General features: G+C 38.9%; 1 protein-coding gene across 2 annotated transcripts; it reads left to right on the top strand.

Moving 5' to 3' along the window:
- Patr-1 (Protein associated with topo II related - 1) lies at nt 1–25,771 on the top strand. Of its 2 annotated transcripts, none has more exons than XM_068381992.1 (10): nt 1–121; nt 13,575–13,754; nt 13,916–14,314; nt 14,914–15,109; nt 18,843–19,200; nt 19,559–19,778; nt 20,340–20,612; nt 21,194–21,370; nt 21,516–21,773; nt 23,715–25,771. In XM_068381992.1, the coding sequence occupies exons 1-10, from the start codon at nt 80–82 to the stop codon at nt 24,075–24,077; spliced, it is 2,466 nt and encodes an 821-aa protein (XP_068238093.1). In that variant the 5' UTR covers nt 1–79; the 3' UTR covers nt 24,078–25,771. The 2 variants fall into 2 exon arrangements, with proteins under 2 accessions (XP_068238093.1, XP_068238092.1); XM_068381991.1 differs by having other exon boundaries at nt 18,840–19,200.
- Nucleotides 25,772–27,361: the final 1,590 nt, after the last annotated feature.

The raw sequence follows: 27,361 nt of genomic DNA, 5'->3' as shown, positions 1-27,361 counted from the left end.
CAAATGTTCAAGCGCAAGCCAAAAAACCTTGGAACTCACTGGGTTTAAGAAACCATGACAGCGTACAGCGTAATTCGCTATGGACAACGACAATTTCTTCGGATTTGACACTACCAATCCGGTAAGTTGTATTTCAAGAGGTGAATAATTACTTTTAGGTCACATTGGGTCAAATATTTCCCGAATAAGACTTATTCTTTTGTCTCAATTAAGGCAGGTTTGGGTCTCGTACCTTCTCAACCTTAGGGACTTCAGCTGCGATTGTTTTCGTTTTAAGTTAGAGGATTTTGCCGCTATTTATCACATGTGGTGTTGAAATTTGCCTTTAATTAAAGAGAAATAAGTCTCTAGAATGTACGTTTCGTTGTTGGGTATTTAAGATAGAAAGGGAACATTTGTAAATTGTAGGAATTCGGTCAAGTGACAGGTTGCTGAAGCGAAGGTCACCAAACCAACACAATGGTTCTTGTCTAAGCAGGAGAAATTTTCTAACTACCTACGCCATATTATCGATGGTTCATTAGATATTCATATATACCATCCTTATATGTTTTATGGGTTAAATTCATTTTAATGGTCATAATCCACAAAGGCCTCAATCTTAAAGTGTGAAAGTACCTGTGTGGGTAAACACCTGTTTATACAAAGGCCACCAAGTCCATTGTTAAACCAGTCTGAGGTTTATTTCTAGTTTATACCATTTTAATAGGTTGAAATAGTTATTTGATGAATGAACAATTAGGATTGCATTAGTCAAGCTACCTTTATTTATGTATTTATTTATTTCCTTATTTTCTTTCCTCACTGGGCTATTTTTCCCTATTGGAGCCCTTGGGCTTATAGCATCTTGCTTTTCCAACTAGGGTTGTAGCTTGGCTAATAATAATAAGGTAGAGTAAACTAACCAAGTGGCTACAACCTAGCCCAGCTTATAAACCTTTCACCTTTGGCTAAACTTTGCTCTGAAATAAGATTTTGACCTAACCTATTCATTCATGTATTATTTTAGGTAATTTTTAGAGTAATTTATGATTAGCCTTTTGATCCTGGGGAGTTATTAAGCTTGCCGGAGCCTTTGTATATAAGCGGCCAGTTCCTGGCTGCCGTTAAAAGCGAGAATTGAATACAAGCTACAGTACTCTTACTAACATTTAAGATACTGAATCAAAATGAACCAAAATATCTAAAAGAATGCCTGAACAAACTAGAACTAGAAACAAATGTTAACATAAGACACATGAGTGACAAACATAGGCTATGTGAACCAAGAACAAATAGTAAATTTGGTGAAAGGGCTTTTAGCTACTGTGCGCCTAGACATTATAATAAACTGCCAACTGAAATGAAAGACCTAAAGGGAGCAATTGAATTTAAGAAACTAAAGACATTACTTTTCACAAGATCATATGATTTGGAAGATGCTACAATCAAAGAACTGTATAAGTTATAATGAAAATGTTTCGTTAGATGATTAATATGGAGCCGCCCGAGAAGTAGTTCACTCGACTTCAGTGGAGGGTTGGATTTAAACCCAACACAAGTAACAAGTACCCGAGCCTACAAACTGTGTCCTTACCTACCTACCTACCTAACGGGGAGCAGACGCCCCCCTGTGACCCCCCCTTACACTGCCCTATTCTAAATTGGACATAATAATACATCAGGTGGCTGCTATCATACTTACACCTCAAGCTTAGCTTATTGAAACGTGGTGAGAATGTCCGAGAGGAAAGTTAAGCAAGTCTTAAGATAGGTGTGTATATGTGGGGAGTCTTACTGTTCTCTAGTATATTGAAAATTAGTGAACTTTTGTATCTTTAGTAGGTACAGGAGTATGTATATTGGGCAGTTCGTATAATGTTACCCTAATGTTGCCATTGGAGCTTTTGTATATCAGCGTCCAGTTCCTCCAGCGAGCATAAAATATGGACACCAACTAACCTAAACTCCACTCCCCAAAACCTAACCTGCAAGCCGTGCCCTTACCTACTTACCAAAGGGGGTCTGACGACCCTCAGCGACCCCCCTTACACTGCCGTATTCTTAGTCAGCCGTCTTCATACTTACAGGTGGCCGCTATCATACATACACCCCCCGAGTTAATGCCATCTTAATAGCGTGAAATAGTTCTTAGATGAATGAACAATTGACTAAGATTGCAGTGGTCAATCTAGATTTGTTTAGGCGTGTAATAGTGTTTGGTAGCCTTGCCAAGTGGCTGCGACCTAGCTCAGCCTATAATCCTTTCTCTTTGGCTAAACTTTGCTCTAGAATATGATTTTGACCTTACCTATTCATTCATATATTGATTGTTCTTAGAATAGATTATCATTGCCTTTTGGACCTCAAAAGGTATTTAGCATGGCTTGTTGAAACATGGTCTGAATGTCCAAAAGGAAAGTTAAGCAAGTCTTAAGATAGGTGTGTAGCTGTAGGAAGTCTTATTGTGCTCTAGGGTATTCAAAATATGTGATCTTTGTATCTATTGTGTACTTGAGTGTGTATATTGGGCAGTTCGTATAATGTTACCCTTATACAGTATTAGCATTGGAGCCTTTGTGTATCAGCGGCCAGGTCCTCCAGCGAGCATAAAATATGGACACCAACTAACCTAAGCTCCCCCCACCACTTAACTTACAAGCCGTGCTCTTACCTACTTAACAAAGGGGGGGGGGTTGCCTGAAGCCCCCTCGGGACCCCTTTCACTGCCGTATTCTTAGCTGTCGTCATACATACAGATGGCTGCTATCATACATACAGCCCCTGGCGTTATTAAACATCGGTCTTTTACATTCTTTCCTACACTGACAAAAGATGTAATGCCCTTATCCAATGTATTTGGCAGTTTGTTTGCCATGCGACATTGAAAAATTATATGGGAGCATTTATTATGTGTTTACTCAGAAATGAGCTCCGTACTGAAGCGAAGAATGTGGAACGTTAATAGATTGCCAGATGCTGGTCGTTTCAGGCATGTAAAAATGGAAGCTACTGTATGACGACGAACTGGGCCTCCCACGTGCATAAAAAATTGGAATTCTTTCCCGTTTTATAGGAATTCGTAAGCCTTGGCCACCGCACTACAAAACGTGTCCGTCGTGCAATTCCTCTACACAAGAACACCACCTGACACAAACTTTCTCACCTAACCTAACCTCTACTAGCCATGTTCGTACTTACTTACCTAATGGGGACTAATGTCCCCCCCCCCTTGCAAATCCCTTAGACTGCTGAATTCTTAACCTGTTTGCTTTGGAACCTGCTTCACTCTTAGCAAAGTTAACACAATCATATTTCACAAAGGAAATCTATTTTACAAGACTGTAATAAGAAAGCTTACACATTGCCTAATGAACTACATTGGGGTGCATCATCATCTTTCAAAGGGAAACCTTCACTTTTTGCAGTTATAACTTCTTAATAAGATAGTTAGGATCATTAAAAATTCTACGTTTCTTGGCCATCTTCCTTCGACACAAATTGCTTGAACAGCGCCAAAAGAACATGGTTTTCCATTTCATCGTAAATATAATGCATCTCGCCAACACTACACCAGGAATAAATGCCATAATAGTCACCCAGGAGTGTGCTATCTTTTACTAATAATGCGGTAAAGTCTCGTTTTGGGGGAAAGTTCATAACCCTCGCTAGTTTTGGATTGTTCAAGTTATGGAAATAATACTTGGATCAAGTTGAAGAGCATTTGTAGTTTATGGGGACACGCTGAGAAAAATGGACAACTACTAACCCAAACATCCCCCCTCAACCTGACCTACAAGCCGTGTCCTTACCTTCCTAATGACCTAAAGGGGGGGGGGGGGGGGCTAATGCCCCCGTGCGACCCCCCCCAACCACTGTCGCTATCATACAAACCCAACCTAACCGAACCTAGTAGTTCCCAGGTCACAACCCCTAGGGGGGGTTAAGCCCCCAGACCCCCTTCTTGGGCTGAACTTAGAAAATATAAAATAACTTCATGTTATGGTATATCGGATCATAGTAAAGCACATCTTCCCCATAAGGAAAAAAGATTGGGCTGGTAATCAGAAAGATATCGCCCTGTCCCGATAAACTACATTCACCCCCAAGTCTTGTGAACTTCGTCACTCAGAGTACGTTACCATCTTCACGTCTCCGCGGCTAAGAACGGGTATTTTTAACCCACGCTTGATGCTCCCATTACCTTGTTTGAATTTTGGAACTGTTTAATTCTGATTGTACTGTTTAAAAAGGTCTTCCGGCAGTTTCACTGCTCTAGTAGGGTCTGACCGGGTTGTTTGAAATTACCGCGCCCTCCGGTTAGTTCAGTGTTCTGCTGCTGAAGATCTGTTGAATTTATCAAAATGTCATCTATAGTGAATTCTAGGAAATATGGAAACAAGAGATTGTCTGTAATGGTACAGAGCTTATTTCTTGGCAAATTTGATGATTTTTAAAATTCTATATTACAGTATCTGATAAGTACTTACCTGGGGGTATTCAGAACATTCTGAACAGTTATTCTTTGCAAGGTTGTGATACAGTTGAAAATGAGGGAGGTCTGCTGTTATACATACACCCCGAGGAGTGAAATTCAACCCTATTTTGATAAATCAAAGAGATGCCCTAAGCTATTACCTCTACTAGGACTAGTTAGTGGGTCCTTATGCCATTTTAAGAACTACTAGCCTTCCAATATTTTGTTTAGCCTATGGGCAAATCTCCACAGAGGACTAGGCTACCCTAGCTTAGGTCTTTTCATAGTCAATGTTTCCTCTTGGTTATATAAGAATAGCCTAATTTGGTAGGTACATCGTATGGTATTACTAAAAATTCCATCATCTTGATTTTATACTACTGTACTGTGCTTGTTGTAGCGGTCAGTCGTTATTATTATTAGCTAAGCTTCAGCCCTAGTTGGAAAAAACAGGATGCTATAAACACATGGGCTCCAACAGGGAAAGAAGCCCAATGAGGGAAAGAAATAGAGAAACCGATAGATTGTGTGTGAGTGTACCCTCAAGTTAAAATAACTCCTAACTCAAGAAAGTGGAAGGCCATGGTACAATGGCATTACCCAAGACTAGAGAATAATGGTTTGATATTGTAGAGTCCCCCTAGAAGATAGAAGAGATGCATATATATAAAGTCTCTTCTATTCTTACTAAGTGGAAAGTACTGTGTATTAGTTAACCCCTTTGATTGATGAAGAACTTGCCAGTTATTAGTTTTCAGGTGTATGAGGAGAGAGGAGGAAGTGTAAAAATGAGGCCAGTCTATTCGGTGTATATGTAGGCAAAGGAAAAATGAGCTTTTAACCCGAGAGGGGTCCAATGTTATACTAACGAGTTAGTCAAAGGACCCAATTATTCTAGCGTTAGTACAGTATCACAACGGGTGGCTGGTACTTTGGCCAACCTACTACATGGAGTCATTACTTAAGGGTCTTTGCAGTTTTATATTTTTCCACTTTACCTCCTTTTTAACTTCCTTTCTTCTATCTTTCTTTCCAACTTCTAACTTTTACCTTATTGTAAGAGTAGGATTTTACTCGTAGTTGTCTTGATGCAACCACTTAGAAAACAAGTATACAGTGTTAAAACCTTTCCCAAAAGTGTGTGTAACTAGAATATTCACTCAATGGATATGAATAAGTTGCACCAAAGACATATCGGATCATCAAGAATTTTTGTATTGATACAGGACCTGCAGCTAGGTTGCTGTTACTGGCACAAAAAAAATAGGAGTTTCAATTCCATTTTCTATGCTGATGCCAATTGTGTTGGCTGTTGTGCTAGAGTTATAAAGAAATATGGGGTTATGTACTAGTCTAAGGTATCGTACTCCCACCTAGCCTGACGCAGATCACCATACCCTTCCTTTGCTCTTAGTGCTGCTTTTAATTTCATAAATGTTCCGGTCTACGACTAGTGATTAGCTCTGGCCAATAATCCAAGGGGAAAAATCACAGAAATTTATCACTTGCTATGGTGCCACTCCTAATTTTACTTGAGATACTGTTTCTTTACCTAACTAAGGTCCCTGGCCCCCCTGAAACCCCCTGTAATTCCCCCTTATCCCACACAAATGCTGAAAAACAAAGTGATCTTCCGTTATTAGCAACCAATGAAGTTCGGTTGTCTGGCACTAAAATCTCTCTAGTTATTTGGACACTTACCAAGAAATTTCAATGATCTTGTTATCTATTACTGAGAATTCTGTTCTTGCAATTTGGCAGAAATTGTATTGTATGAAGAGGTAACAATTGGTGTTTATAACTTATCCAGGCCTGGGTTTTATTGTGTGAAAAACACAACTGTCACAAATTGAAAACGTCATAAAAACTATGGGACACGCTTCAATCATGGTAGTTGAAAGGGCAAAGAATGTGCCAAATATTCTACAGACTAGACTTGGGGTCAAATGCTTTGGGATTGGTATAACCTAAGTTGACCTGAAGTCCTGTTGGCTCATTTTAAACTTGAGATGCATGTTCAAGTAGGATGGTACTGTATTAATATTTTCAATATTAAACTTACCCGATAATCATGTAGCTGTCAACTCCGTTGCCCGACAGAATTCTACGGAAGGGATACGCCAGCGATCGCTATACAAGAGGGGGGTGTACTCACAAGCGCCACCTGTGGCCAGGTACTGCAGTACTTCTTGTTGACACCACCTCAATTTTTCCTCTGTCGTGCCTCCGGCTAGACCTATATGGATACGCTGTTGATTCTGGAGTTTTTTGCTCACGATTTGGTGATGTATTTGCTCTAGAGTTTAGCTTTCGCTATTCAGGAAGTTTTATCATTAGCTTAGCTAGCTTTTGGAATTAATTTGATTAATTATGGTGACGAAGAGAGTATGAACTCTCTTTCACTTTTAAATGGCCGACCCTTCCCTTAGACGGAAGTGTTGGTGTCTAAGAGAGTATAGACTCTCTTTCTTAATTTTGCTTAACAAAAGTTATAGATTTATTTTATATCTCTCCGCCTTTTATAGGCCTCTTCGATTAACTTCCTTTTATTATAAACTTATTAAAATTAATTTTTATATTTGTTTATATTCGACCTTTCCTAATAGTAGGCGGTCTTTTCTTGGTACCGAAGTTAATTAACATTGAGCCCGTCATTTCGGTTTTCCTGTTAACATATTATGCTATTTTAATGTTTTTGAAAGAATTTCTTTGATAGTCTCGTACTGTTTTCAAAGTTGAACTAACGTTTTGTCTCTGCAGTTGTTGACGTTCAGAACGTTCAACTTGCGCTCTATCGTTACGATAGAGAGAGAATTTTCACGGTGTCACGTTGCAGTAAGAGTAACCGTTTCTAGCGTTTTGTTCATTCTTTCTTAGCTTAATGGTTTTAATTCTAATAAAGGAACTTTTTATTTGGGAAATATTTCAGTTTTTTTCCTTTAACAATAATATGTTTTAACGATATATATGATTGGGCTCTTCTCTCAGGTTCTAAGTCAAGAGAGAGAGAGAGAGAGAGAGAGATAGAGACGGAGGGAGAGAGAGCTGGATAAACGTTTCGTTCAAGCGAGTAACGTTGTTATCGTTTTTGCTCTTCTCCCTAGTCTCTTTAGGGGAAGAAGGTAAACGTTTCTAGAGTTTTATTCTTGTTCTCAAGCTTTATGCGGTGAGAGATTTTAAACGTAGTTTATTTGATCTAGTGTTTAGTCTCCTTCCAGCCACTGAATTATTTATCTTTCATTAGATTTTTCTGTTACATTGTAATTCTGTTTTCGCAATTACTAACTTTTAAGGAAGGATAGAATTGCGTGTTTCAGGTACAAACCACTTAAAGTTTCGAGTTCAGTGAAATAAGTGCAAACAGAAAATCAAAAGTGATAAGTGATTAGCGCAAAGTGTGTCAGTGTTGTGCGTGAGGGTACTTCTGTGCGTGCCAGTCGTCCTCCCAGTCCGGGACCTCTTGCAAGCTCCCAAGCCCAGGGGAGAAGCAATGTCGAAGGGCAAAAGGGTTCGGCAGGCCTTGATCGGCGCACAGAAGTATCCTCGGTGGTTGCGGGCGTGTCTTACAGAGACCGTCACTCCCACCCGCAGACGATTGAGCCCTTATTTTGCTCGTCTGCAGAAGAAATTTCGGGGAGAAAACGCTGGACTCAGGTCTCAAGACCTCTTAAACGTAAAGTCCAGACCTCTAGAGTTCAACAACCCGGATGCAGTCATTGGGTTAGCTCTGACTCTCCGCAGTCATCAGGTGACTGCACACCTACTAGAGGTAAGGCGATGCCTCAACAGACCTCATCTTCTGTTAAGGCTTTGCCTCAACAGACCTTATAGTCTGTTGATCCCAAGATGATTTTGCTGCAGTCCATGCAGTCGCAGCTTGCGGTCTTAATGCGTGAGTTTCAGGCTGAGAAGGTTACACCTCCTCCTGCGAGCGCTCCGCCTCACCGCAGTCCAGTCTGCCAGGCGTACGAAGTTGAGGTTCCTCAAGCTACCTTACCGCGTTCGGAGTTGCCAGTTACCAGCGTTGTGCAGCAACCTCAACCTTCCTTAAGGCAACCTCAACAATGGGAGCAGGAGTCTTATGCCTTGAGGCAAGATTTTCTTGCAGTTAGACCATCTTTGAGGCTACAACCTTTTGAGGTACGACAACCTCTACCATCCTTGAGGCAGCCACCTCAGCTCTCGCAGCTGCTACCTCAACTTTCCTCAAGGCGAGAGCCTCAACTCTTGAGGCTAGCTCCTCAGGAACCTCAACTCGTGAGACAGGAACTGCGTTCTGCGCAGCCGCTACCTCAACTCTCGCAGCTCACACCTCAAGAACCTCAACTCGTGAGTCAAGAGCCTCTCTGCGCAGCCACCTCAACCCTTGAGGCAAGCGCAACTCTTGAGGCAGGAACCTCATGCTATGAGTCAGCCACCTCAACGCATGCATCTGCCACTTTCTCCTCAACTTGAGCCTCTTCCCATTCAACTTTGAAATAACAAATGACAATAATAACACCTCATTACTTTCATAACTTGCATTTGTAATCATATACATGTATGCCTACACAAACATTATTATAATGGAGGTTATTCGTATTACTTAAATAAAAAAAAAAAAATATATATATGTATTCCTTGCAATATATTTTTAACAAATCACAAATATGGCAAAATATCTTCAAAACAAAAATGAATCATGAGTTATGAATGTAATGTAAATATTATGTTGATATTAAAACCCCATGCAAGCATGCATGAAGTAATGCAGTGTTGCCAACAGGGCGAGTTTCCCTGTCCTGAGGTGAAGTAGATTATAGATCGTATATTTAGTGCAGCTTAATTCTACGATTATCATGCCGGCTATCAAATTCATCAACAAAACAGTCTAAATCAATTCCCTCGACACGTGCACTTTCAATGGACAGTAATGCGATATTACTCAATCTAGCACTGGTCATGGAATTTCTGAGAAATGTTACACGCCATGCAACATGCTCTGCTTCTCTTACAGCATGCTCTGCATACCTTACCGCATGCTTCTCAGTCACACATCTTTGGTTGTTGCCAACTCACTAGACTGTCAAGCAGTTTCATAACGTTGCCTTCTAGTCTGCTGCTTTTGCACCAGTGAAACCCTCACTGAGAGAACTTAGCTTTTCTCGGATATGGTCCCTGTAGATGAGAAAGTGCTTTTCTCCCTCCTTCTGATATTCCCTTGAGGACTCTGTCATTTGGAGAGGAGCCTTTAGCTGCGTAGCCTCCTATGGACTTTTATTTAAGCATAACATGCTTCCAGGGAAGATAATGGTTCCACTTCAGTCGCTAACCCCGTCTGTTACCACACCTGCTCCCATAGACCTTGAGCTGTGTTGCAAGACATGCAGTCCAAGCTTAGTCCTTGTTAGAGGATTTTTTGTTTACGGAGTCAGTGTGTCACTGGGAAGACGTTCAACAACCAGCAGAAGTGACTTGTTGTGACGCAGTGCGGCAACCTCAGCAACCCGATAAGGAGTTTTCTGTACGACCCAGACAGTCTAGACAGCTTCGAGTTGTCACTGTACTTCCTCGCTTCCCCATGGTTGACAGTTCACAGACTGTGCAGCAGTACCATGATCTTGTGTCCGGCTCCGTCAGACGACTGGCTTTTAAGAGCTCCCACAAGTCGTCGCTGTCTGGAGATTCTCAGATGGACTATGGATCTGACCAAGGAACTGGGCCTCCTGGTCAATTTTGAGGAGTCTCAGCTCGTCCCATCCCAGACCATTGTCTACCTGGGTATGGATCTTCAGAGTCGAGCTTTTCGGGCTTTTCCGTCGGCCCCAAGGATCTTCCAAGCCCTAGAATGCATCCAGAGCATGCTGAGAAGGAACCGATGCTCAGTCAGGTAGTGGATGAGTCTAACAGGGACACTTTCATCGCTGGCCCTGTTCATCGTGTTAGGGAGACTCCACCTCCCCCCCCTTCAGTATCATTTAGCTGCTCACTGGATAAAGGACATGACGCTAGAGACGGTCTCAGTTCCTGTTTCCGAAGAGAGGAGGTCTTCTCTCGCGTGGTGTAAGAACAGCTTTCTTCTCAAGGAAGTCTACATTTGGCTGTTCAGAAACCCGACCGCCGTCTCCTCTCGGACGCATCAGACACGGGCTGGGGTGCGACTTTGGACGGACAGGAATGCTCGGGAACATGGAATCAGGAGCAAAGGACACTTCACATCAATTGCAAGGAGTTGTTGGCGGTTCTTCTGGCCTTGATAAACTTCAAGTCCCTCCAGCTTAACAAGGTGGTGGAGGTGGACTCTGACAACACCACAGCCCTGGCTTACATCTTCAAGCAGGGAGGGACTCTTTCGTGGAAGTTGTTCTAGATCGCAAGGGACCTCCTCATCTGGTCAAAGATCGAAAGGTCACGCTGGTAACGAGGTTCATTCAGGGCGGTATGAATGTCATGGCAGATCGCCTCAGCCGGAAGGGTCAGGTCATCCCCACAGAGTGGACCCTTCACAAGAGTGTTTGCAGCAGACTTTGGGCCCTGTGGGGTCAGCCAACCATAGATCTGTTCGCTACCTCGATAACCTAGAGACTCCTGTTGTATTGTTCTCCGATTCCAGACCCAGCAGCAGTTCACGTGGATGCTTTTCTGCTGGATTGGTCCCATCTCGACCTGTATGCATTCCCGCCGTTCAAGATTGTCAACAGGGTACTTCAGAAGTTCTCCTCTCGCAAAGGGACACGGCTGACGTGAGTTGGCTCCGCTCTGGCCCGCGAGAGAATGGTTCATAGAGGTACTGCAATGGCTGGTCGACATTCCCAGGACTCTTCCTCTAGGAGTAAACCTTCTACGTCAACCTCACGTAAAGAAGGTACACCCAAACCTCCACGCTCTTCGTCTGACTGCCTTCAGACTTTCGAAAGACTCTCAAGAGCTAGGGGCTTTTCGAAGGAGGCAGCCAGAGCGATTGCCAGAGCAAGGAGAACATCCACTCTCAGAATCTATCAGTCTCAAGGGGAAGTCTTCCGTAGCTGGTACAAGACCAATGCAGTTTCCTCAACCAGTACCACTGTAACCCAGATTGCTGACTTCCTGTTACATCTAAGGAAAGTAAGATCCCTTTCAGCTCCTACGATCAAGGGTTACAGAAGTATGTTGGCAGCGGTTTTCCGCCACAGAGGCTTGGATCTTTCCACCAACAAAGATCTACAGGACCTCCCTAGGTCTTTTGAGACCTCAAAGGAACGTCGGTTGTCCACTCCAGGCTGGAATCTAGACGTGGTCCTAAGGTTCCTTATGTCATCAAGATTTGAACCTCTCCAATCAGCCTCTTTTTAGGACCTCACATTAAAAACTCTTTTCCTCGTGTGCTTGACAACAGCTAAAAGAGTAAGTGAGATCCACGCCTTCAGCAGGATCATTGTTTTCACATCTGAAACGGCTACATGTTCCTTGCAGCTCGGTTTTTGCTAAACGAGCTTCCTTCACGTCCTTGGCCTAAGTCGTTCGAGATCCCAAGCCTGTCCAACTTGGTGGGGAATGAACTGGAGAGAGTACTTTGCCCAGTTAGAGCTCTTAGGTACTATCTAAAAAGGTCTTAACCTTTACGAGGACAATCAGAAGCCTTATGGTGTGCTATCAAGAAACCTTCTTTTCCAAGTTCTAAGAACTCAGTTTCTTACTATTCAGGCTTCTGATTAGGGAAGCACATTCTCATCTGAAGGAAGAAGACCTTGCTTTGCTGAAGGTAAGGACACATGAAGTGGGAGCTGTGGCTACTTCAGTGGCCTTCAAACAGAACCGTTCTCTGCAGAGTGTTATGGATGCAACCTATTGGAGAAGCAAGTCAGTGTTCGCATCATTCTATCTCAAAGATGTCCAGTCTCTTTACGAGTACTGCTACACCCTGGGACCATTCGTAGCAACGAATGCAGTAGTGGGCGAGGGCTCAGCCACTACATTCCCATAATCCCATAACCTTTTAACCTTTCTCTTGAATACTTTTTATGGGTTGTACGGTCGGCTAAGAAGCCTTCCACATCCTTGTTGATTTGGCGGGTGGTCAATTCTTTCTTGAGAAGCGCCGAGGTTAAAGGTTGTGATGAGGTCCTTTAGTATGGGTTGCAGCCCTTGATACTTCAGCACCTTAGAGTTGTTCAGCCTCCTAAGAGGAACGCTGCGCTCAGTAAGGAAGACGAACTTATTTAAGGCAGAGTAATGGCTCAAGTCGACTTCCTTACCAGGTACTTGTAATTTCATTGTTATTTTGAATAACTGATAATATGAAATACGGGATACTTAGCTTCTTGATATACATGTACACTGGTTTTCACCCACCTCCCTGGGTGTGAATCAGCTACATGATTATCGGGTAAGTTTAATATTGAAAAATGTTATTTTCATTAGTAAAATAAATTTTTGAATATACTTACCCGATAATCATGATTTAATTGACCCACCCTTCCTCCCCATAGAACCAGTTGACCGAGGAAAAATTGAGGTGGTGTCAACAAGAAGTACTGCAGTACCTGGCCACAGGTGGCGCTTGTGAGTACACCCCCCTCTTGTATAGCGATCGCTGGCGTATCCCTTCCGTAGAATTCTGTCGGGCAACGGAGTTGACAGCTACATGATTATCGGGTAAGTATATTCAAAAATTTATTTTACTAATGAAAATAACATTTTACATATTTGATTTTAAGTTCTATAACTGTAAACTTACATAAGATTATTAGATATTTGTTACATCAGTCTGCCTTACATGTGTAGGTTTTTTAATTTTTGTCCCGAGAAGGCCATATGGACTGGGAATACTGTGGGGTGGAGCATAGAGGAGTTAGCAGAAAAAAAAATCCTTTAGTGAAGTGATATTGAATAAATGGAAGAATTTTGGCAAACGAAAATATAGGTAATGGTATTGAATATTTTATCATTCATGGTCTTGGTATAGTGATGGGTTTTTCACTTATTGTTGAATACTGATTGATTTTTATGTGTCAGTCAGTCTACAGTATTTATATGAATTTTTATTTACTGTCCTGGACTTTTTTTTCTAGTTATTGTGATTACTATAACTATAGAATTATTTGTTGATTTTCTAATGCCCTGTTGGAGATTTTTAACAACTTTTCTTTTACCATTTCAGCCTGAGGATGCGTTTGAAGGTTTGGAAGATGAAGAATATGACGCTCTCAATGATGAAACCTTTGGACCAGCAGCCGTGGATGGAGATTGGGAGGAGGGGCACGAGCAAATGGCCACCCTTACCGAGGCCAGGCGCATTGCTAAGAAACAACAGAATTATCACAATTCACTAAAACATCAGGTAAGGTTGGAATCAACTAACCTGTGGTTTTTTACAATTTATCATGATTATTGTGTTAATTATTAGGTTCTTTGAAATTAGTCATGACTATTTTCCTAATTAAAATGATTATGCTTATTATCATTATAGTTCTATGCTGAAGAGATATTTTTCTTTTGTAGGATGATGGTGGTCTCCTGGGAAATTTTCAAAATTTAAGCCTCCTAAATTACAATGGTCAAGATACTCACCGCATGGACCAGGGCAGTGCACCAATCAACATCGTTGGATATCGGCCAAAATCCCATGGCCACCACCACATGGGATCAACTCTGCTTCACGACCTCCCAGGTTCTCCATCCAATAGCATATGGACTCCCTCCCCAGACTTCGATAAGCTTCAACCAGTAACCCGTCAGTCCCCTTCTAACGGAATGACACGCGGTCTTGGTCAGCCACCGGGCCTCTCCAATCTCAGTGGGCTTCCACACTTGGGTCTCCAGACCATCAAGACTGTTGAAGAAATAGAGGAGGAGATGAAGCTTCAGCACAACAGAGCACACCCAGGTGGTCACCTTAATGTGAGTGTCAGTTATTGTATTCAGTCATTAGAATCTTGTGAATGCAGTATACTCTATTATACAGTTGTTATTGCAGATGTGTACTGTATTTAATATTGTGGTGCTGTATTAACCTTTCTTTTATGTGCAGTATGTTTTAGGAATTTATAGGTGGTTGGAGTGTTGCTTTTTTGGGGTGTCATCATTTACTAAACTAAGTTGGGACATTCCTGTCACATTTATTTGGCTTGGTAGTTAACTGATCGAAATTAGATGCAATTTTATGTATGATATAATAGTAAAGGAAATAATTATGGGAGTGGCCCATATTTAGGCAGTTGTAACTTCCAGCTAGCTAACTTCACCTTGTTAGGTTTCAACACCTGTATCCAGCTTTGTTGTAAGCGTACTATACTCCTATTAAAGGATTTATGTGTACAATATATAGTTCGGAAAAGATACAAATTACTATTAAAAGTTTTGGATTTTTTCACTTTTAGATATATGGAAATGTTTATGGAGATAGATGGGTTAATTTATTTGAAATTTGTTGTTCATTCATGAAGCATATAATGTATTAAAAAAAAATGAAATAACTTAATTTTTATTAAACTTCATAGGTTATGCGAGCGGAAGACTTCGAACGGGAAATGGCACGTCAAAGTGTTAATAGACCACAGCACCAACAAGGTATGGCAGGACCCATGCATCACCCCCAGCAGTTTAATCTTCAGCGTCAAGGCACTTTCCCTGTAGGAGTCAACAATAGCCATAATCACATTAACAGGCCCTTCTCACGACCTTTCCCTAACCAAGGTTAGTACCGTATGTGTAAAGTGCTCGTGTTGATATAAATTGCAAATTCCTTTCACATAATATTACAATACAGGGAATAAGTTGGATAATCTACAGTACTTAATGTAATCCATGTGTAACTACAAAAAAATTCTTATATATGAACATTAGATGGGATTTATACATACATACATATACCAAGGCACTTCCCCCAATTTTGGGGGGTAGCCGACATCAACAAAGAAACAAAAACAAAAAGGGGACCTCTACTCTCTACGTTCCTCCCAGCCTAACAAGGGACTCAACCGAGTTCTGCTGGTACTGCTAGGGTGTCACAGCCCACCCTCCCACATTATCCACCACAGATGAAGCTTCATAATGCTGAATCCCCTACTTTTATGCTTTACTTTAAATGTGGTTATAGCTTGCACCAGCTGTCGTTGCGTAGATATAGGTGGTGATTTTGTGAAGTCACTTGGTTAAGGGCTGACTAATATGGCAAAAGATATGGGTTGCACCAGTCTGAAAGCTGATGAGTACATAAAAATTTCTTACATTTTGTAGTTATTAGATAAATGCAATCCATGTCAGAAGTAACTGGTCCCAATAATGTGTACATATCCTCTGTAACATGGTCTTCCACTGTCTTGGGTTAGAGATCTCTTGCTTGAGGGTACACTTGGGCCCATTTTTCTGTCTTATTTCTCTGCTTGTTTTGTTAAAGTTTTTATAGGTTTTTTGCTTACTGTTTTCTTTTCCTCGCTGGGCTCTTTATCCCTGCTGGAGCCCCTGGGCTTATAGCATCCTGCTTTTCCAACTAGTGCATAAGATTTTTCATAACTCTAACCATCCTTTACATTCAGATCTCCCTGGACAATTCTATCCTGTTCGTAATACTAGGCAGGCAGTTAATTCTAATAGCCAGGCCTTCTCCATCATGAGGCTCAATACTACACAGTATTCTAGAACTTTTATTCCTGCTGTTAACAAGTTGTGGAATGATCTTCCTAATCGGGTAGTTGAATCAGTAGAACTTCAAAAGTTCAAAGTTGGAGCAAATGTTTTTATGATGACCAGGCTGACATGAGTCTTTTTATAGTACTATATATATGACATATCTGTTTTTGACGTTGTTAATAGTTTATGTAGGACATATCTGTTTTGATGCTGTTACTGTTTTTAGAATGATATACAGGTATTGTTAATTTAATCTCATCATTTATTTATTTCCTTATTTTCTTTCCTCACTGGGCTATTTTTCCCTATCGGAGCCCTTGGGCTCATAGCATCTTGCTTTTCCAACTAGGGTTGTAGCTTGGCTAGTAATAATAATAATAAAATAATGATGTTGCAGCTTAGCAAGTAATAATATTAATAATATTGGTCAATTTAACATACTGTATTGTACGACCAAATCTGTTCGTTATCGCCGATGGTCTCTTCTATCAAAATATGTTTTCTGTAGCATAAAATCAAGCAAAATCATACTGGAAACTATTTACAGCACTACTGTTTATACGTACCACTTGGTGTATCATTAAAACAAGCAGCAAAAATTAACATGCATTTATACTAATAGCTTTTAGTAGACTATATGAAAACTCATTTAGTCTATAACATTTGAATTTCTGCAATATTTGTTACCTCCACTAATGAAGTTGGAAGGAGGTTATGTTTTCACACCCATTTGTCTGGTTGTTTATGAACGACATCCTGGCCACAATTTTACTCATAGAGTATTGAAACTTTCAGGGATTAATTGTTATGTTGAGTCATGGAAATGATTCAATCATGAAAGTCCTAGATCAGGGTCGAGCAAAAGGTTGATGGAGTTAACCCTAACCTTAACCATAAGTTCGCACATGATTGTTATACAAACTTCAAATACGCTTAGAGTCTGAATTTATTCAGGGAAAGGCAAGCTGGTTTCTCAGATTACATTTCTAGTTATAAGACTTTTTGAAAAAATAGCGTTAATGTTAATCATTATTCATGTTATGACCTTGATAGAGGTAGCATGAAGTCAGCTTTAGAGACCCAATTATATTAAACAAATCTCTCTTCCTCCATTTCTTTATCTCTAATTCTAGTTCAATAAAGAAAAAAGGAAGAGAGAATCATAAAGTATTGTTAGTGACGCATACGGCCATAGGCAAACAGACAAAAAAACTATTATTTTGTAATGAAACCGATTTGGAGAACTACTGGTTTGTTTGAAAGTAGTAGGTTTGCCAGGGCAATAGCCACCCGTTGAGATTCTACCACTAAAGAGTTATTTGCTATTTGACTGTCCAGACAGTACTACTTTGGATCCCTCTTGTCATGACTCATTTTTTCTTTGCCCACACATACACTGAATAGTCTTGCCTATTCTTACCATGTTCTCCTCTAGCCTCATACACCTGACAACAATGAGATTACCAAACAATTCTTCCTCGCTCAAGGGATTAATGAATGCTCTGAAATTGTTCAGTGGCTACTTTCCTTTTAGAGTAGAAGAGACTTTCTAGCTATGGTAAGCAGTTCTTCTAGGAGGAGGTCCCTCCAAAATTAACCCATCGTTCTTTAGTCTTGGCTAGTGCCATAGCCTCTGTACCATTGTCTTCTACTGTCTTAGGGGTAGAGTTCTAGTTCTTGAGGCTACGCTCGGGCACACTTCTATCTTATTTCTTCTCTTGTTTTATTGTTTTTTATAGTTTATACAGTATATGGAAGAGGGTTTGATATTACTGTTCATTATTTCTCTTGTACTTTATTAATTTCCTTGTTTCCTTAACTCACTGGGCTATTTTTCTCTGTTGGAGCCAGCTTATAGAATCTTCCTTTCCCAACTAGGGTTGTAGCATAGTGATGATGATGATAATACCAACCATCGTAAGGTAGCTTGAAATCAGCTTTAAAGACCAAAGTTGTTACAAATGACCTTAAGTAGAATATGACTGAGAAAACAAACCATGTTAAAGATGCTAAGCTGCTTGACCTTGGAGAAAGCTGGAGAAAGCAAAAAGAAAAATTGGTAGATGGTCGTCGTCGTCTTTGTCTGCATCTTTTCCCACTTTTATGTGGGGTCAATGTTTCTGGACCAGCTCTCTCCATCTACCTCTGTCCCATACTTCATCAGCAGTTAATCCCTTTAATCGAAGGTCATCCTTGATACAGTCCATCCACATTCGCTTTGTTCACCCTCTCCTTGTTGTTCCCTGTACCTCCATTTCCATCACCCTCCTCCCAATATACTTTTCATCTCATCTCATGACATGACCATACCACCTCAGTCTACTTTCTTGGATCTTATCTGATAGTTTCTAAAAAAAGAAAGAAAAAAAAGGTGAAACAAAATCCATTAAAACTACATAAAGAACATAAAAAAGTCAATAATCTCCTGAACTTTATAATCAAGCACTGCAGAGCTAAAGACTAAAATCATTGTGCATCGGCAACATTGGTAAATTGGCTCTAGTTTCTTCAAAACATTTAGCATAGGATTGCATGGTTGAGGTTTTCTACAAGAAAAAAAAATAAGGGGTTGGAGATTGCGTCTCTTGTCTAATTATACTGTACTGTATCTGGTTTCTTAATTTCAAAAGTAATTTTTATATATTTTAAATACTGTAGTGAACTTTAACAACCTCCAGTAATTTTATTTGTGCTAGAATGTTTTGTGGAGAACTGTTATACAATATCAAAGAAAACATTTTGTAGCTGCATCCAAAATTATTTCCTCATTTTTATTAAATAATTTTTTCTTCAGTAGGTAACCTCCCTGGATCAATGCAACATTATCAACAGCAGCAGCAACAGCAACAACAGCCTCCACCACAGCAATTTATAGTGAATAATTTTCCCAACAACAATAATAGGAAGACAATGGTGAATCATCATCATCCACATCACCACGTTCAGGGCCATGATAATTACGGCATGTATCACCATAACAATTTTCATAATATGCAGCAGCCACAGCAGAATCACCAGTACAATATGCGTTCCCCCGAAGGTCGCTACTCAAATACGAATATGTACGATCAAATGAGAAATGGGAATATGCACGACCGGAGAAACTTTGAGAGACGACCTTACGACCAAAATCGAATTCATGATCAAAGTAAAAAGTAAGTGCAATGCCATTTTTTATGGTTGAGTTGGGCCACTTTTCCTCTTATTTTTCTATTCACTGAGATCTTAGGAGAACACACAGTTCAGTTTGAATTTGAATTAATTTTTTCCTTGGGCATTTTAACTCATAAGAGGTTATTTTACATTAGATTTTTAAAGGGAACCCACATATATAAGCTGTCAAATTTATATGGTTATACAGTAACAGTAATTGAATAACATTCTTTTGAATTACAGTATATTATAATTCGAATTTATTAATTTAAATTTAGTTGGTTACCTTTTTGATATGCATTGTTAGTTTCTTTTAGAAATGTGAATATGCATTGTAAGATGATGATTGTGTTTTCACAGTAATTACGATCGACAACAAAACAACAGTCGTGATGACTACCAAAATCACTCTGGGCGAATCAGGAGAGACAGTGAAGCAGAATGGGAAGAGTGGTACCGTATGCGAGAGGAGGATGAATATAGTGGGCTTATGACTCCAAGAGAAAAAGGTTGGCTGAAAAATATCCAGGCTATGCAGCTAAACTCCGATAATCCATATCAAGATGATTATTATTATGTGGTAAGGAAAGAGGGTTTTATTTGGGCATTACATTTAGTTAGGATTTTTCATGTGGTTATAGAGAACATTGTTATATAATTTTGTTACATTTGTAGCTTTTAACATTATATTTTTTTGTGATGGTTTTGAGCATGAGCTTAATTTAAACCCTTGAACTTCGTGAACATTACTTACTGATTGTACGGAGATTTAAATGCAGATGATATAAACATTGTGGTTTCTATTGGGATAACCGAGTTGATTATTTTGTCTAAGTATTATTTCATTTAGGATGCTTGGCCTTGTGCTGTGAATAGTGGATTATAGTCTTTCTGTAGTACAGTAATTACAAATGATATTAAAATTGCACGTGATTGGTAAATTGCGCATTTGTTAAAATACTATAAAGGTCAATTTTTTTTTGTTCATTTGTCTGTTAGTGTATATGAAAGGAACTCAACTGAGATGCTACAAGTAATATTTTTATGGGTTCCTCTTAAGATTTCTTGAAAATGAGCAACTAGTTTGAAAACGAAAATTCCCTATCCTATACTGTATTCACATATGGTTCATTATTTCCAGATGTACAGCGTGAAACAGCAGCGAAAAAGGGAAGAGGAGGTCATGTCTATAGATGGGCTTCAGTTACTGCTTCCAGATCGGGGAAAGGACGGAGGGCGGGAGTATGAGCCTCCTAGATTGGAAAATTCTTTGGGGAAATTGCAAGTTGTAAGTGTAAATGCTCCCAGGAAGATCATAGACTTAGAGGTTGTACATCTTGATCCATCTCATCCGACTACTCCCCTGCAGAGAGAAATGAGAAAACACAGGCATATGTTGCTACATATTGAAAAAGTAGGTATATTGAGACTGGTTACTTCAATATTACAGTATGCTAGCTTTGACAGGATGTTGTTATCGCTGATATTGTTGGGAAATGTAAACTGACCGTTAGCAATCTCTAAGGAAAAAATTAGCTTGTTTTAATTTATAATTTCCCTGGGGAAAATAATATTGAGAGTTAACAAAGTATCATATTGAGGAACTTTTTGAATAAAATCATATGGATGCAATGTAAGTATGTTTGTTCAGGAGAGTAGTAATAGTATCTGAACATACTATGCTCTATGCAGATCACATGTACCTAAGTTTGTTCCAGTACAAATACCTTTGTCTTATACAGTACATATGAGAGTTAACAATGAGACTTCATTTTGAAATATTAAAAAGCCCAACTTTTTATGCCCCATTCTAAAACTACTGTAGATTTACTTTTTGTTGACATCACTCGTTTACAGTTATACGTTGAGATTTTGAATAGGAATGGTTTCCACTTGAATTTTAATGTTTCCTTGGGGGAGGTTGGTAATAGTAATTTATTTTATCTATGAAGAAGCTACTGTATTCAGATTGAAATGTAATCTTGATTCTTCCAGCTTTATAATGTTATCATGGAACTTGATGATTTGGAAAGGAAAATACGTCACTTGCCAGACTGCCCAACAAGAGATGTCTACAATACAAAGTCTCGTCAGCAGGCTGCAAAGTTGTGGGAAACTTGTTCGTCACCACCAGAGAGACTTTTGCAGTTATTGTGTTTCAGGAAAGGAAAGGTAAGAATTAAGTGATAGGTTCTCGCCCAAATTACTTGATAGCTAAAAGAGAATGAATGTGACAATATTTTTTTTTTTTTTTTTTTTTTTTTTTTCCAGTCGGTGTATCTTTTCTAACTCCTTTAATTTCATTTTTTGTTTGCAGAGTTTGTTGTATCGATTGCTGTTGTGGTTGGATGAGAGTTCTTACACCAAGTTGGTCTTTACCATACTACAAAACATGCCCTTGTTATCAAAGAAAGACACCCACGATCAGTTCTTGGCACTATTCTGGCCCATCACAGACCGACTTGTTGCTTCAGCAAACGATGGCATACTCCTTGAAATAGCCGATATTCTTGTTCCCAAAGGATGTGGGGAGGCACCACAGAAGACTAATTTAGTCTCCGCTCTCTATAACAAGGTATTGTACTTTTATATTTGTGTTTTTTTTTGTTACTTATTATTTTGATGATGCTCTCTGCGATGAAATTTGTGTACATTTTTTAACTACCGTGTAGACATTACACGATATTTATTAGGTTCTTAAAACTTAGAATGTTTATACTTTATTCATTAGGTTTTTGTATCCATTTCGGTGCTGATTGCAAAATTTTGTGAGTATGTGCCTGCATTTCTATAATAGAAACATTTATGTGCATTCTATGTTTTCTGAAATGAGGCACCAGTTCCAATATGCCTTGCATGTCATATTGTTGATGGTACTTGATGTAATGTGCAGTTTCCGTTCTTCCCCAACTGCATTGAATTCTGCTGCTTAACATTTCTGTTTAGGTGACCATCTTATATATTTTGCTCCAATTTTCACCTCTCCCTCCAAGAAAATTGTTCTGTAAGCTATAAAGGGTAAAATTGTGATTCGTTAGTCTGATTAATTTAATAGTCGTTGGATTTAGGTTTCTACTTTAGCTCTGTTTTCACTTCCTCTTCCACATTGCTGTTGAATCTCTTGACATGTACTTTAGTGTGCAACTATGGTTATTTTTTTCCAGCTACACCTTGGCGCTGAATGGCTTCTGTGGCTCTATGGCTGGATTTGTAGCCCAAATTCAAATCGCCAATAATATTTTGGTTTTCTAAGCAACCGGAAAATACTGAAAATTTGTTAGCCTAAAAGCAGCTGTGCTCTAGACTACTGCATATACTGTAGCCCTATTGTTTCACCATGTAATGGTGGTGGTTGTTGTTTTTGTTAAAAACAAAGATATAACCTTATAAATATCATGCCTTTTTATTCTGTAGGCTTGACAGTCATCATAAACTATTTACTCCTGAAAGTAAAGATGAAATATGATGAGGTACATGATAATGATATGTACATAATAAAGTTGCTGAATAAGAATGAAGCTTCAGTTGAATTGAGTCCACAAAATAGGTATCAGAAGAGGGATAAGAAGTATATACCTTGTTATATAAGAGATGCATAAAGTATAAATTCAGATGAATTCTTGTACTTTGTAAATACTGGATTGATTTAGTCTGCTAATGAGCTAAGGAATGTGTATTTTGGATATCCTCTAAAATTGTAATATTCTGATTCACTGTACAGTATGTAAGAAAGTTGAGGCCTTCCTAAGCACAAATCTCCAAAAGGTAATTTTGTCATGACAGTGACATGATAAAGTCACCATAGAAAAATAAAAAAACATCACCAAAAAAAAAAAAAAAAAATGAAAAAAACATCACCATAAAAAATCAGTTGTTTTATGAAAGAGGTTTATTAAACTGGGGTCCTGACAGAAAAAAAGCCTCGAGTATAGTTAGCAGCTTTTCAATTAAAGTTAACAACTGGATGTAGAAATACCAGGGCATTGTACTCTTCTTCTCAGTGTTGGGTTTTGGTTATTAGTAATAATTTTTTTTAAGTTCAAAATGATTATCCTTTCAACTATATATTTGATTTTTTATTTTGATTTCATGACTTAACTAAGAGAGGCAGTGTTGGACTGCAAATTTCATTAAAAGAACTCAACCCTAGTTGAGTGAGGAATCTATTAAAATCCAAGTGTTGTTCCTTAATTAGGAAAAAAGTAAGGAATTTTGAATTTCTGTGGTTTCTGTTCCTGGAGCAACCTTAAAAGATGGTGCTCATTTGTTTCCTAATCTTTGACTGATATGAGATTTTCTGTGGTGTTTGTTTAACTCATTTTAGTTTTAGTGTCTACTATTTCTCATTTATTTTAGGTGAATAACAAATTTAGGTGCAAGTCAGAAGTTATTAAAGTACTTAACCAAGATTTTATCAAATGTTAAAAAATATCTTCAGTTAACCAGATGTAATGTTCGAAATTTGTATTTTTATATATTAAATATCTAGGTAAAATTGAATTTCTTTTTCTTTCAGTATGGGGTCAGTCTTATTTTGGCTCTCATGGTGCGTGGCGAACAATTAGCGTTCGACTTTATAGGCTGTGGACTTATGCAAGAGTATAGGTGGCAAAACTTCTTGGAGGGTATCATCAATGCTCTTGCGTCGCTTCCTGATCCAAACAATAAGTCATCCGGTGATGTCAACAAGCCCTTGAATGAGCTTCCTCAAGCACTGCCCTCCGTTGCTCTAGCCGCTTCCCCTTTCCGGCCCGCTGTTCATCTGTCCAGGTGTTCAGGAGTGGATCCAAATCTTTTGAACTTGAGCCAAAAGAAAATGGCGCAACTCGAAGCTACTCGTACCAAGTCAACTACAACTCAGAGTCCGGCCAAATGTTAATCCTAAGAAATTTTAGGATAAAATGGGGTTTCTGTTTTATTTAACATAAATTGTGCTTTAACTGTCTTTTCCATAGGGCCTACATTTCATATCTAATATTGACAACTCAGATTCTGTAACACATGCTGAAGATTAGGAATCGCAAGTTGACATTTTTATGCAGTAAGTTGAAATTAGGAAAATTTCAAAGACAGCTGTTTAGTTATAGCTTCCCAATTCTTTTGTGTTGGCCACCTTCAAGTCTTAATTTCTTTAAAATTGGATATGGCCTATAGGTAATGTACTTTCCTTCCCTTTTTCACAGCCATTGATCAACAGTTGTGTTAAATAGGAAAATTCACTCGTGAATTTTTTCATGCAAATAAGGAAGATTGCAATAACCCTGTTTTAGTGTCACGTGAGGTTAGGTATCCATACTGTGTCGTCTATAGTTGAATATTTATGATTCATAATGTCGTTAGTATTAGGTAATGAGCTTGTTAGAATGGTGAATTTACACAAGAGGTACTGTATTTGTCATTCGTGGAATTGTGTGGTATGCATGGATGCTTTTTTTTTCTCTGGTCATTTCGATGTATATTGTTTTGAAAATGGTGACTTGTAGCAAGGTTTTATCACTCTTCTTGCTCAAAATCCCATTCCTGTCATGTACTCTCCTGTTTATTAAATGTTATAATCAACCCATTGGATTTAAGCCATGACAGGATGACTGGACAATTATGAAATTTGGATTGGCTACTTTGCAGTACTACACTGCGTTTTTTTTTTTTTTATTCTTCCTGGTATCACGAGTTTGAGGTAAACGGTGAGATTCTAGTGAAACGTGTCATACAGGCGTATCTTTGCAGATTATATTGTGTAGGATTCAGTGTTGTTACAGTGCTATGTTTGGAAGAATACCAATACTGTCTGAAGGTATGTTACAGTCCTTTCAATATGGTGCAGATTCTGAAAGGAGATTTAGGGGTAATTGAAGGATGTAAGACACTGGTTGTCAAATGAAAGTGAAGCAGCAGCATTACAGAAGTGTGCGAGGGTGGCCTTCACTACTAGTGTTGGTAAGCAGAGTATTCAGTGTTCACAGTTTCAAGTTCGTAAGTGTTAAGTAACTACCAGCGTTTGGCTTGCAACAAAATTTTTTCTTGTTTCATCAGTCCATGAATTGCAGATTTGTTTTTCCATTTGTTATTTTTGTGCTGCTCCTTTTTGGTATTGAGGGTTGTTACCCTACTGTGATACACAGTATATGAAAAATATTTTTTGCTTTTATTTTCAAACTAATAAATGATTCACATAGTCTATGTGATTTGTAAACACTTGTTCATCATAATTGAGTTAATTTTTTTTAAAAATTAAATACGCTTTGGTATTGGAATGAAGAAGAACTTTGTTTATACTCTCATGACATACAGCCTCTTTAATTTTTACTTGTAAATGAAAAGGTTGTTCTTAAAGCTATTGACAAAGTTTTTCTTGTTATTTAAATTATACAGTTTTATAAATGGCTCTAATAAATCATTTTATGTTTTGGGTGGCAGGGTGTTGAAGTTATTTGTAATTAGCTAATGTACCCTTATTGGGTCTGTGGGGCGATATTGGTTAAGCCCAGGCTACATTTGTTTATGGCCTTCCAACACAGACTACCCCCTGCCCACCTCTATTTTTTTTCTAAAATAAATGCCAGTGGAACTGCATCTGGTTCGTTTTATTCTCCAATTTTCCACAAATTTGTTTTACGATTAATTGTTTGATGGATTTTTATTGTACACTGATAATATTGTTAAATATCTTTATTGTTCTTATAAGATACTATACTGTGTACAGGTATTCGAAAATATCTAGCAATTATGTTCACGTTGCTTTCCCTACCTCATCAAGTTTATGTGATGTGTTTACCATTGTATTATAACACAGTTTATCTAATAAGCGATCAACAGATGGGTGTTTGTTATCTGACATAAGATCCAAGACATTGCAGCTTATGATTGTTGTAGGTTTGGAAGGGGTTGTACATTCATACCGTTCCAAGTACTGTATGTCATTGATATTGTCAGTTAACAGTTGGGGAAATCTGAGAATGCAAGGTTGACTCGTTTAATTTTTAGATGATATTTATTTAAGTTGTTAGGTCTTATGTCTGCATCCAATACCACATTCCTCAAACTGATGGAAGTGCTCCTGACTTTGTCTGACAAGCAAAAAGGTTTTTAATGCCTTCAACAGTTGTTGATCTTTTCATCATTAACAAATTTAATCAACATATTTAAATCGGTTACAAAATTGCAGTAAGTCCCCTGAATATGAATGAAATTCAAATATTTGATCCTAAAGTTGAAAATTTCTTTCAAGTTCATTGTAGTTAATGTAGGTTTCAAACTACCCCATTCTCTTACTCTTCCTTTTTCAGTCAATTGTTTTTGCTAGCCCTGCTGAACTATCCTACCTACATCTAGAAATTCTTACCGCAATAGAAAATAGCTAAAATTTTTGTCAAAGAAATTTCTCAAGTCTAATGTTTATATATATGAGACTTAATGTTTGCTCAGGATGGGTTGGTTTGTGCAGAAGGAATGGTGATGATGGTGTTGTATGGATGTTGAAGCATTATCGGCGAAGATTACTTCATTTTTTGGTCTTCATGGTGCGGGACTGTAGTTCAGTGATCTTATTAATGATCAACCCAGTTATCCATGTTTTGAGAGCTGTGGTCTAGTATACAGATTGACTGGTATGGGTAGAGGTGGGCAGGTTGTTGCTGTTACTTTCTTTTGAAGTGCTGCAATAGGTGGTTTTGAGTCTCCGCCTTGGCCTGTAGCTCATGACAGCTTGGGATGTTGGTTGTGAGGGGTTGGCCAGAAAGGAATTGGGCAAGACCCACAGTTTTGCTATCCATTGGGGTTGCATGTAGGTGGAGTAGTAACATGCCGAGGTCATCTCCTTATGCCACATTTTTTCATAAGTTTGTTCTACTAGCCCATTTAATTTGGGGAATCAAAGTTATAAGCTGGAGGCCTCACCGTGTTTTAAGTACAGTACTCGCATTGGGTGTCCATGTAGGGGTGGCCATTGTCGGAAACTAATTTTAGGAAACCCAAATGGTACGGTGGTTTGGTATGGTGGGCGGCTACAGCTGTTGAGGTTATTGTATGCATTTCGATAACAAATGGGTATGTGATGTAGTAGTGTACAATTATGAGGTACATTTTCTCTCATTGGGCACATTTCCAAGGCTAATTTCCACCTTGGGTATGACAGGCCTTCATGGTGCATAGACTCCTCAGGCT

This window comes from Palaemon carinicauda, chromosome 10, assembly GCF_036898095.1.
Source record: "Palaemon carinicauda isolate YSFRI2023 chromosome 10, ASM3689809v2, whole genome shotgun sequence".
In the NCBI taxonomy this organism is placed as follows: domain Eukaryota; kingdom Metazoa; phylum Arthropoda; class Malacostraca; order Decapoda; family Palaemonidae; genus Palaemon; species Palaemon carinicauda.
Note: the sequence above shows the minus strand (reverse complement) of the source record. Positions and strands in the feature narration are given on the sequence as shown.

Bases quoted from the DNA above. Each gene is read 5' to 3' on its own strand.
- Patr-1 (XM_068381991.1), top strand. From the start codon at position 80: ATGGACAACGACAATTTCTTCGGATTTGACACTACCAATCCG. The intron at 14,315-14,913 runs GTGAGTGTCAGT...TAAACTTCATAG, and splicing joins ACCCAGGTGGTCACCTTAAT to GTTATGCGAGCGGAAGACTT. The intron at 15,110-18,839 runs GTTAGTACCGTA...TTTTTTCTTCAG, and splicing joins ACGACCTTTCCCTAACCAAG to TAGGTAACCTCCCTGGATCA.